Below are 12836 nucleotides of genomic sequence, written 5' to 3'. Positions count from 1 at the left end.
GTCCACTGAGCCGATCTCATGTGAAGACGAGCCATGGGAGTCACATGAACTGTGGAGGCCATATGACCCAGAAGTCTCAACATCTGCCGAGCTGTGATCTGCTGAGACGCTCTGGTCTGGGAAGCCAGGGACAGGAGGTTGATGGCCCTCGCTTCGGGAAGGAAGGCCTGAGCCGTCTGAGTATTCAGCAGAGCTCCTATGAATTCCAGAGACTGGGCTGGCTGGAGATGGGACTTTGGGTAATTTATCACAAACCCCAGCAGCTCCAGGAGGTGAATAGTGCACTGCATGGACCGGAGAGCTCCTGCCTCCGAGGTGTTCTTGACCAGCCAATCGTCGAAATATGGGAACACGTGCACCCCCAGCTTGCGTAGATACGCCGCTACCACCACGAGGCACTTTGTAAACACCCGTGGGGCAGAGGCGAGCCCAAAGGGCAGCACACAATACTGAAAGTGCCGTGTGCCCAGGCGGAATCTGAGATACTGTCTGTGAGCTGGCAGTATCGGGATGTGAGTGTATGCGTCCTTTAAATCCAGGGAAAATAGCCAATCGTTTTTCTGAATCATTGGCAGAAGGGTGCCCAAGGAAAGCATCCTGAACTTTTCTTTGACCAGGAATTTGTTCAGGCCTCTCAGGTCTAGGATGGGACGCATCCCCCCTGTTTTCTTTTCCACAAGGAAGTACCTGGAATAGAATCCCTGCCCTTCCTGCCCGGGTGGTACGGGCTCGACCGCATTGGCGCTGAGAAGGGCGGAGAGTTCCTCTGCAAGTACCTGCTTGTGATGGGAGCTGAAGGATTGAGCTCCCGGAGGACAATTTGGTGGAGGGGAGGCCAAATTCAGGGCGTATTCGCACCGCACTATTTGGAGAACCCACTGGTCGGAGATTATGAGAGGCCACCTTTGGTGAAAAAATTTTAACCTCCCTCCGACCGGCAGATCGTCCGGTACGGACACTTTGAGGGCGGCTATGTTCCCATGGATCCAGTCAAAAACCCGTCCCCGGCTTTTGCTGTGGAGGCGCAGGGGGCTGCTTAGGCGCACGCTGTTGACGAGAACGAGCGCGCTGGGACTGTCCCTGTGCCTGACGAGGCCTTCGGGCCGGCTGGGTGTACCTACGCTTGGTAAAGGCATAGGGCGCAGCCTGCCGGGCCCGGGAAAACGTCCACCTGCTGAGGTGGATGCTGAAGGCGCCCGGTGGGAGAGCTTGTCGAGGGCGGTTTCCCGCTGATGCAGTTGGTCCACCAGCTGGTCGACCTTCTCGCCAAAAATATTATCCCCCCGGCAAGGGACGTCGGCCAGTCTCTGCTGGGTGCGGTTGTCCAGGTCAGAGGCACGCAGCCATGAGAGCCTGCGCATCACTATACCTTGGGCCGCAGCACGAGATGCCACGTCACAGGTGTCATATATACCCCTGGACAGGAACTTTCTGCATGCCTTCAGCTGCCTGACCACCTCCTGAAAAGGCCTGGACTGCTCCGGCGGGAGCTTGTCAACCAGGTCCGCCAGTTGTTTCACATTATTCCACATGTGGATGCTCGTGTAGAGCTGGTAAGACTGGATGCGGGTCACGAGCATGGACGATTGGTAGGCCTTCCTCCCAAACGAGTCCAGAGTGCGAGACTCCCGCCCCGGGGGCGCCGAGGCGGTATCCCTCGAACTTCGTGCCCTCTTGAGAGCAGAGTCCACGACTGCCGAGTCATGAGGCAATTGGGGCCGCATTAACTCTGGGTCCGAGTGGATTCTGTATTGGGACTCTGCTTTCTTGGGGATGGTGGGATTAGATAGTGGTCTCAACCAGTTCCGAAGCAGTGTCTCTTTTGGACATTGTGCAACGGTACCGTGGAGGACTCTCTAGGTGGTGATGGATAGTCGAGGACCTCGAGCATCTCAGCCCTCGGCTCATCCACAGAGACCATGGGAAAGGGAATGCAAATAGACATATCCCTGACAAAGGAGGCAAAGGAGAGGCTCTCAGGTGGCGAGAGCTTTCTCTCTGGTGAAGGAGTGGGGTCGGAGGGAAGGCCCACAGACTCCTCTGAGGAGAAATATCTGGGGTCCTCCTCCTCCCCCCACGAGGCCTCTTCCTCGGTGTCGGACATGAGCTCGTGCAGCTCAGTCCTCAACCGGGCCCGGCTCGACGTCGAGCGGTGGACTCCCGCGCCGGCGGGGATGAAGCTCCCTCCATCGACGGGGACTCCACCTGCGTGGCAGTCGAGACCGGCGCCGCAAGCGGCGTCGAAGGCCTCGGCACCAGGCTAGAGCACGCTGGCACCACAGTCAACGGCGCCGAGGGCGCAAGCACCCCCGGCGCTGGCACAGTCTGGCGCATCAGCCCTTCCAGAATCCCCGGAAGGATGGCTCGGAGGCACTCGTCCAGGCCCGCTGTCGGGAAAGGCGAGGGGGCCGGTAGAGGCGTCGGTGCCGGAAGCTGTTCGGGTCCAGGAGACTGCACCGAAGTGCTGGCACCCTGACGTGGCGGTACCTCTACTACAGAGGGGGACCTCTCTTCTCGACGCTGCCGCTTCCTTGGCGTCGACTCATCTCCGGCGCCGGGAGCCAGATGCATCGTGGGCGACCGATGACGGTGTTTCTTCGCCTTTTTGCGGTGCCCGTCATCGGCGCTTGGTGGAATTGAGGAGGAGGAGGTCGATCCCCCTCGGCCTCGAGGGACCGGGTCCGACAGGGTTCGGTCCCGAGGGCCCTGGGTAGAGGGAGTGACCGGGGCCGATTGCCCACGCGGCCTCTCACCCCTGCCTTCACCAGGGGACCGGCGGGCCGACGGGACCTGTGCTCCTGGGGTCAATGCCATCGGTGCCGATTTCGTGGACATCGATACCGGTACCGAAGAACCGGCCGTCGATACCGATGCCGTTGAAGTCGACGTCGAGGGGCCGGCGCAAGTTCCAAAAAGAAGGTCCAGAAGAACTTGCCTCGCTACCTGTGTCCGTTTCCGGAGACCGAGACACAAAGTACACGTCTTGGTATCATGCTCCGGCCCGAGGCACTGGAGGCACCAAGCGTGAGTGTCGGTCTGCGAGATATGCCGGCCGCACCGACCACACTTTTTAAATCCACTCGGGACCTTCGAGGACATCGACGGAAAAGTCGTCGATGGTGGCGGTAAAATTCACACCTCGAAAATAAATCGACCGCGCAGCCACAAGGCCGCAACGCAACGCCCCCGCTAAGAGACGAGGGAAAAACAAAGTTCAGCGTTTTTTTTTTTGTTTTTTTTAAAACTAAATAGAAAAAAAACGGAGAACCACGAGAAAAAAGAGAAAAAAAGAGAAAATTCGCGGCGAAAGCGCGATCCGGTTTCCGGGGCTGACAGAGAGACGAACACGGCTCTCTCCAGCGCGGAAAAGAAAAGACTGAGCGGGAACGGTCACGCACGGGCGGGAAGACGGCCGCGCATGCGCGGTGGGCGTGCCCTGCGTGTGGGACCGCCCGCGAAGTTTTGTTCCGGTTTGTGGGGGCTGCCGTGGACGTCAACCCAGTCGTGAGAACAAGCAGCCTGCTTGTCCTCGGAGAAACTTTATTTATACTACAATATGTAGACATACTTCAAACCAATGCCCAACACAGCCACATACTGAATTTTTATACGTTTAATTTTAATATGTGTTTTGCTATTAAATACTTTTTGACAGAACTTTTTTGAATATGTATGGCTTGACTTAACAAGTTCTTTTGTATGAATTTAACAGTGCCATATTTGTATTGATTTATAGTGTTGTAGTTTATATGATTGACTATTTAGTATTTTTTTTTTGTGATCCACATTAGTATTTGATTTTGGTCTACTGCATTTCTTTGGCTCGGGCTTCCTATAAAGGCATGAGTGAAGTGTAATGATTTAAAAGTATTGAGTAGAGAGATGTGTTAGCTGTGTTTGTCCACTTTTTGAGGTAATCAATAGAAATAAAACAAAATAAAACATGGAAAAGAAAATAATACCTTTTTTATTGGACATAACTTAATACATTTTTTGATTAACTTTCAAAGGTAGCCCTTCGTCAGATCGGAAATAAGCAAATGTTGGTAGATGACATATATATATATATATATATATATATATATATATATATATATATATATATATATATATATATGTGTGTGAAACATCAAAGCATTTCAGTGACAGTCTAACAGGATAAGGGTGGATAGGTGATGGACAGGGAGATATGCATGGAGATAGGAGGGTGACAAAGCAGTACAATTTTATGGTTTATAATGGGCTAGAAAACCCAGATCTTTGTGTCTAGTGGGTGTCAAAATATTTAATCATTCTGACTTCAAAGGTCTTACGTTCTTGTATTGTTTTAAAGTTCCCTTTTAGGATTCTTACCATAAAATCACTGGTACAGTGTTCTGGTTTTGTAAAGTGTTGCCCCACAGAACTGACATCCTGGTTGGTACTAGCATTTTTCATATGGTGTATGTAAATTAAATCTCTTCTTTAACATCTGACTTGTTTCTCCAATGTAGCATCCTTCACTGCATTTTTTACACTGAATGATATATACCACATTGGAAGATGAGCATGTGAAAGATTCCTTAATGTTGAATATTTTTTTTGTGAATGACCGTGGGGTCCTGTGAAATGTTTTGGCATGGTTTGCAGCTGGATATATTGCAAGGTTGTGTGCTATTCTCTTCTTTTTGAGTCTGTGTTGGGAGCTTACATCTAATTAGCTTGTGTTTTAAGTTGGGTGGTTGTCGGAAGGCCAGCACTGGTGGGGATAGGAATATCTCTTTCAGTAATTCATCCTCCTGGAGTAGAGGCTGTAGATCTTTTATGAGTTTTCTTAATTTTTCCAGCTCTGGGTTGTATGTCACTATAAGGGGGATTCTGTCTGTGGCTTTCTTTTCCTTGTACTGTAGCAGATTTTCTCTGGGTGATTTGAGGGAGGAGGCAATATTCTTGGAGATTATTTTGGGGTTGTAGCCTTTCTGTTCGAAGGATGCAGTCAGGGTTTCGAGGTGTCTGTCTCTGTCCCCTGGGTCAGAGCAGATACGGTGGTATCTTGTGGCTTGGCTGTAAATAATGGATCTTTTTGTATGTGAAGGGTGGAAGCTGGCGTTGTGGAGGGAGCTGCATTTGTCTGTGGGTTTCTTGTATATGGATGTTTGTATATAGCCGTCACTGATTGAGACTGTGGTGTCCAAAAAATTGACTTTTTCTGGGGAGTAGTCAATTTTGAATCTGATTGTAGGATGGTATGTATTGAAATGTCATCAATGTACCGGTAGTATTTTAGGGGTTTGGTCTGGTATGTATTCAGAAATGTCTCTTCCAGCTCAGCCATAAAGAGGTTGGCATATTGGGGTGCTGTCCTGGTGCCCATCACAGTGCCCATGATTTGTAGATAGATATCATTGTTAAAGTGGAGATAGTTGTGAGTTAGAATGAATTTTATTAATTTTGTAATAGTTTCTGGTGAGTATTGATGATCCAGTGTGGATGTTTTTAGGAGCTTCTCACATGCATCTATGCCTTCTGCTTGGGGAATGTTGCTGTATAGTGATTCAACAAAACAAAACTCTCTCATGTAATGGCAAAAAATAGTAATTTCAACAATAGACTAAAGAGTCTGTGGCATGCATCTATTTTAAAGGGAATTTAGGGAAAAGCCTCTGAATTTAACCCAACCCCCAACCCAAGTAGTCATTTAATAATGACAAGGGTTGAGAAAGCTTCTGCTGGGAATTATATCATCATAGGCAAAAACCCTTTTAGTTCCAAAATGAATGAAAAGATGCTAAAAGCTCAACAGAATCAGCTCGGGATCTACAGTATATAGCATGTGAAAGTCAAAAGAGTAACTTAGCTTTCAAGTGCAGATGCAAAGCAACAAGTGGGTCATCGGTCAAACACACAGACTTCGGCCAATGTTTCGCTAGTAACGCTGTGTCAAGGCATGAGTAACCATAAAGGTTCACAATATGAGCATGCTTCCTGCAGGAAGCAACCAGGAAGCATGCTTATATTGTGAAAAAGTGGGCAGATTAGGGTCAGTACTGGAGGTGGCATTGGGGCGATATCGGGGTTATGTGTATGCCAGCCATATTCAGTGCCTGCACCCACATAGCTAAGCGGGTTAATTTTAGGATAGCTCAAAAGCTGTCCTAAACTAACCCACTTAGCTTTGGGGGCCCTTGTACTGAATATCTGTCAGGATCCCAGGAAAGCCCCTTCCCAAGTTTCCAAGTTTATTTAGATCTTACTACCCCGCCTTCTGGTAGCCTTCAGGGTGGTTTACAATCTAGATACGTATTGAGGTATAGTTTCAAAGCACTTAGACTTACAAAGTTACGTGGAGGTGTATTTTCAAAGTGCTTTAAAAATGAAACCCATAATAACCTATGGAACTTTGTAAGTGTAGGTGATTTGAAAATGAGCCCCATTGTAGATATAAATGTTAGAGAAACAAAATGCACAGACGCAAAATGACAGACAGAGGTGAGAGGGAAGGGTTTTGAACTTCAATAATAGGAAAGTAAACGTGGAGGGGCATAATCGAAAGGGGTGGGGAAACCTGTATTATCGAAACAAGATGGGCGTCCATGTTTCGTTTCAGCAAAGCCTTTGACATGGTTCCGCACAAGCGACCGATAAATAAATTGAGTGCCCTCGGTGTGGGACCTAGAGTAACTGATTGGGTAAAACATTGGTTGAATGGTAGGAGAGAGAGGGTGGTGGTAAATGGAGCTTGCTCTGAAGAAAAGGATGTCGTCAGTGGAGTACCGCAGGGATCGGTCCTAGGGCTGGCTCTTTTTAACATCTTTGTGAGCGATATTGCAGAAGGGCTGTCTGGTAAGGTTTGTCGCCTTTGCGGATGATACTAAACTCTGCAACAGGGTAGACACCCTGGAGGGTGTGAATGACTAGAGGAATTGACTGATATTTGGCAACTAAGGTTTAATCCCAAAAAATGCAGGGTCATACACTTGGGTCGCAAAATCAGAGGGAACTGTACAATATATAGGGAGTGTAGTGCTTCAGTGTGCGAAGGACGATCGGGACTGGGGGGTGATTGTGTCTGATGACCTTAAAGCTTTCAAACGGGTAGAAAAAGTGACGGCCAAAGCCAGAAGGATGCTTGGGTGCATAAAGAGAGGCATGACCAGCAGGAAAAAGGAGGTGATAGTGCTGTTCCATAAGTCTCTGGTGAGGCCTCATTTGGAGTATTGCGTGCAGTTCTGAAGACCACACCTACGGAAAGATATATAAACAGGATGGAGTCGGTCCAGAGGGCGGCTACGAAATTAGTAAGCAGTCTCGAATGCAAAAATTATAGGAACAGGCTTATGAACCTTAACATTTATACGCTGGAAGAGAGGAGGGAGATAGGAGAAATGTTAGAAACGTTTAAATATCTCAAGGGCATTTATGTACAGGAAGTGAGCCTTTTTCAAATGAAGGAGAGGTCTGGAATGAGGGGGCATATGACAAAGTTAAGAGGGAATAGGCTTAGGAGTAAACTAAGGAAGAAAGGGTGGTGGGACGCGTGGAATGGCCTCCCGGAGGTAATATGGTTGTACTTCCTTATAGCAATCGGACGAGTGCACTCTGGTCCCATAATTGAAAAAAATGGGCAAAACGAAAACAAACATTCCCAGAAACTATAAGAAATGGGTCAATTTTCTGGCTGCCCGTCCCTAGCAACTTTTTCACAAGTGTAAAGATTGTTGAATGGCTTTTACACGTTTGCCACAGGGGGTTATGTTATATGTGGTGCTCAAGGACAAATTGCCAGGGGACTTGGTGGACCCATCTCAACCACTCCTTCAACCCCTAAGGATAGCAATGTGTAGTTCTCCTGTCATAAGAAGAACTCATATTTTGATCCAGTAAGCCCCTAGATGTTGGCATTTACACTTGCACCCAGGCACAAATAAGTGCCTAATGTAAGGGGTAGATGTCCAGTCTCTTGCCTCCCTCCTCCACAAGGGAGACAGCAACTAGGAACCACCCATCTCCAGCCCTTACCAGTCCTTGATGGTGTAGTGAGAGTAGAAATGAAATAAAAGTGGGAGGACGACCAAGGATTCCAAAGACTGAAAGGATATATAATAATAAAGATGTTTATTGAGGTGTAAAGACTCGACACAACGTCGTGTTTCGGCCATTAGGCCTGCACCAGGAGTCTTAATGCCAAATGCCTTTGAGAACTATTTGATGAAGGCAAATCCTCAACAAAAGGAGGTCTTTAGAAAGACCGTTGTGAAGGTGAGCGTGCTTCGTTGTCTCCTCTGACACAACGCTTGTATAGAATGCTGAATATTGGGCTTACTGGGACTTATCTGGTTAGCAAGTTGTGCTAACTGGATAAGACCTCTATTAGAGACCAACCAAAACTGGCTAAAAGTATTTAGACAAACTTATCGCCTGGATGAAGCTAAAAATGAAAACTAAAGACTGGTTGTGTGAAAGTGAACCAATAAGGCCCACTGGGGATTGTCCGAGCTGGCAGGCAGCAGCCCTCTGCTAAACCCACAGGAGATTACCCTCCAGTCCCAGAAACTGCAAGCACAGGCCGACAACTGGGATAACCATTTTAACAAAGATTTCTCAATGAGTCTGGCACGTTTTATGTTCCTAAGGCGATGGAGATGTAGTTAAATATCCTCTGAGACAGGAACTTTGTGAGAATGTGTGGTTAAAAAAAAAATACCAGCTTTTTAATATATGCTTACCCAAACTTGCACAAGTACCAAAAGAAAGTAGTATGGAGATGTTTCCTGCTTTTTATTTAGTTATAAAACTGATTAAGGACAAGCATGATATAGATTCTTACTAAAGTACGGTAAAGGAGTCCAGACACTGGTCTACACTGTGGACATTATACCAGCCTGATCCAAAATAAAAAAAGCCCATTGATGTTAATGAATGTGAGGACTATGTACTCTGAAAAGTTACAATCAAGAGCAATTCATTTCTCAAAATGTTTTTCTACTATATAAACTTTATTTCATGTTAATATTTCCCTACCAACACTATAAGCTGACCAGTACTTATTCTTGAAAGCAAATCGCTGCAGATTCCTTTCTTGTTGAATCCTAACTTCTGTATGCCACATGTTTAACACCACTGCATCTTCATCATACCCAAAGGAGCCCGGAAATTCTTTAGAATCACCCAACTAGTATCCAAGCCAGAATATATATAATTATTTTACATAATGAAAGACCATATTTTACCTCCAAGCAAAATGGCTTCTGCACATTGGATCTCAGCTAATGAAAACTAAAATCAAAAGCCATAGTGCTTTTATAATGGCTGACGTTGTGTCACATTTGGAGTTACAGCTGATGTCATATTTCCACAGAGAGACTAATTCCTAAGGAGCTTATCACCCCAAATTTACAAACTTAAATTCCTGCTAAACCTTAATTACTATATAAACTACTATGTATGTTCATAACTGCATTACTTTCAGTCGCATTACACACACACACACAAAAAAATAAAGTAGCCCCCCTCCCCCTGAATACCTTATAATCACTGGTGGTCTAGAGGTGTATTTGGGGCAGGAGTGATCCCCAGTCACTCTTGCTCATGTCAGTTCTACTCTTAAAGTGGCTGCTATGATCTTGTGGCAGTCTCACAAGATTGCCACTAGAGGTCATGGCTGCCATTTTGAGAGTACAGCCAGCCAGGGGCAGGAGCAACTGGAGATCACTCCTGTCCCAAATATACCTCTAGACCACCAGGGATTGTAAGGTAGTCCCAAGGGGGGCACCTATATGTGAGCAGGGGGGAGAGGCAACTCCTGGTGGGAGGGAAACAGACGGGATTCATACAACAAATTACTTTCTTATGCATTATTCTTTGTTATGTATCCTATACTGTTTATTGTAAGCCACAGTGAACTCAAACTTGTTTGGGATAAAGTGGGATATAAATGTAACAAATAAATAAATGTTTTCAGCTCCAACCGAGAACGCATGTTGGAGTTTCAGCTGAAATCAGTCAGAAAAAGGATTTGGGGCCAGTTTTGGCACTGTAACAAAACCAAAATTCAGTCAGCCTCTACTGTCCATTTCTAGTGCACAACTACAAGGCTGCTAGAACAGCACTACAGGAAATTAGGATCCACTTGCTGCCAACAGGATATTTATTCTTGACTTTATAACTTGTTAACTGGGCACAGGATGAATGTAACCATTGGAAATCTATTTGTGTCCTGTCTCACTAATGCTTTTCTGTGCTCCACGATTTAGGATGATGGTGTCCAGGCAGATGAAAACACTGACCCACTTCTTGCTCCAGAAGCACATCCTCCACCTTATGAAGAAAAGATTAGGAATGTGGAAACAGTTTAATAAAAGACAACTGGGGAAATGATCCCATTAAAGCTGATGATCACCATATCCTGATAGACAGCAAATCTCAGATTCTTGCATTAGTATCTGTTTACTTATCCACTGGATGAAATTCTATAACCAGGCACATCTGTTTATGCATCTTGTAGCTGCGTGTTAGGTGCGCTAATAGCAGATTATACTTGTATTCTATAATGGAACCCAGGCGCTTAGGTTGTGTTTTAGAATACACACCTGACATTTTAGCCTCCTGCCATTACAGCATCCATAGAGCTGGTATCAATGTAGGCACCTACATGTAGCAGGGATTTGTGTAAGTGGGGGCCCTACCTGTGTCCCGCCCATGCTCTGTCCCTGTGTACATCACTCTTGCAAACACTGCTCTAAGTTAAGTGGGTATCCCGCAGAATAGCATTTAGGTGCCCTGTTAGAACTTAATATGTGCACGCTCTCTTGTGTACATGCTGGTATTCTAAACCTTTACTCATACAACGCAAGCATAAATATGGGGTCCTCGGTTATAGAGTTGCCTTTAAGAAATGCACAGCTCTGCTACTTGGAACTGGGTTTCTGCATAACCCAAGCTATGCTCTTGTATTCTGCCTATATTTGAATTGGGCAGGATAATACTGCTTGACTAGTCATAGAGTAACTTCACATCATACACCTGCTTAGCACTTTGTAATCTGCAATTAAGCTGTCTCTCAAAGTCCTTGATTTTAATTTTCTTTTTCCAATAAAACAACTTTCTTACTAATATGTACAATTCTCCTTGTCAGTTTGTTACAAATGTGGAATCAGTTGTGTACACATATGCTTCTGTTCCAGATATGATGAACAGGTATGGTAACTAGGGTTCACTCTTCTCATTACTTAACCCTCCCCACCCCTAACCAAAAAAATACCAGAGCAGTTCTCCTGCAGTATTGATTGAATGACCACTTGTTCTCCAACTCAGATTCAGGTGTGTTCTTAAAGCAGCTTGTAAAGTAAAATTGTACTAAGTACCTCTCAAATTCTCCTTTTTGAGGTGTTTCTCAATAGTGAAAGGTATATAGAGGCTCTCTGGTGCACGAAATGTGGTCCTAAAACCAGTAGGAGGTGATGGCCATCTGCTCTCTGCCTGTGTGTATGACTTTTGCCTTCATCAGTTTCCATAAACCACTATTATCATTCCATTAACTTTTCCCCATCTGTCTTAAAGACAAAATTGCCCTGCATTTGGGGGAGGTGATGTGATCACTAGGAGCAGAGATACAGGTAGCCAAAGCTAACTCTATATTGCCCAGTTACCTATGCAGATTGTCTGATCCGCACAGGTGTAAATCTCAGGGTTACTCTGTACCCTTGGTTTGAGTGCCCAGCTTGAATTTCCCTTCGTATCTGCAGATCTTATCTTTCAAAGTACCGACTTTGAAAGTATAGGCTTCCCCTATACTGGAACAGAACCAAGTGCCTGTGTATCCTCCCTTCCCCCCCCCCTCCCCAAGCCATTATTACTTTGTTATATCGCTTCATTATCTGTCACTTCTCCCACGCTATCTTGGCTTTAATGCTGGTTCTCTATCCAGTTTTTAGGAGAATTGCAAGAATAGAAGGCCCTGCCCTATCGTTCACTTTTAAGAACTAAGCGTGGGGCAGCACAAAGAATGAAGGCAGTGTGGAGAAGGCAAGCACACAGCAGCAGAGGCAACCATGGACTTCCAGCAAAGGGAGAGAAGATCTTGGGCAGACAGAGCACTGCTGGAAGCAGGTCACCAAGTCCCACAAGATGAATCCTCCAACTCCACCTTCTATTCAGCTAAAGAATCTGTTCACAGCCCTGGAGGTAGAAGAGCTAGAAACATCTAAAAAAACAGGATAAAACAATGACCAAAACTGCCATCACAGCCGGAAAATTGGCCCAAAGAAAGCGAAAGGTAGTGGTGGTTGGAGATTCACTTCTCAGGGGTACCGAAGCACCCATCTGCCGGCCAGATATATTGTCCAGAGAGGTGTGCTGTCTGCCTGGTGCCAAGATTCGTGATATTGTGGAAAGATTGCCTAGACTCATCAAGCCTACGGACCACGCTCCTATGCTACTCATCCATGTTGGCACAAATGATACAGCTAAGTATCCTACTGAACGTATCATATGAGACTTCGTGGCTTTGGGTCAGAGGGTGAAGCATCTAGGTGTGCAAGCGGTGTTCTCATCGATCCTCCCTGTCGAAGGTAAAGGTTGAATGAGAGAAGCTCTTATCTTGGAGACAAATGTGTGGCTGCATGGTTGGTGCTGACGAGAGGGCTTTGCGGTTCATAGACCATGGGATGATTTTCTAAGAGGTACTGAGCGGTGATGGTGTCCATCTGTCAAGGAAGGGAAGGGATGTCGTCAGCAACAGGCTGGCTAAAGTACTAAAGAGGGCTTTAAACTAAAATTGATGGGGATGGGTATAAAAGGCCACGAAGCCATAATTTAACCCCAAGGAAGGTAGGACATCTAATACCTCTATAGAAGTG

The 12836-nt window shown here is 46.2% G+C and overlaps 1 protein-coding gene across 2 annotated transcripts in view; it reads left to right on the top strand.

Moving 5' to 3' along the window:
* Positions 1-11093, top strand: part of LOC115482298 (transmembrane protein 176B-like) — a 123937-nt gene extending 112844 nt beyond the window's left edge. For both annotated transcript variants that reach the window (XM_030221999.1, XM_030221991.1), the window contains one exon: positions 10233-11093. In XM_030221999.1, the coding sequence (XP_030077859.1) occupies positions 10233-10334 (102 nt within the window). In that variant the 3' untranslated portion in view covers positions 10335-11093. The remainder of the gene's footprint in view (positions 1-10232) is intronic.
* The last annotated feature ends 1743 nt before the right edge of the window (positions 11094-12836 follow it).

The sequence above is a fragment of the Microcaecilia unicolor genome, chromosome 1, assembly GCF_901765095.1.
Source record: "Microcaecilia unicolor chromosome 1, aMicUni1.1, whole genome shotgun sequence".
Classification (NCBI taxonomy): domain Eukaryota; kingdom Metazoa; phylum Chordata; class Amphibia; order Gymnophiona; family Siphonopidae; genus Microcaecilia; species Microcaecilia unicolor.
Note: the sequence above shows the minus strand (reverse complement) of the source record. Positions and strands in the feature narration are given on the sequence as shown.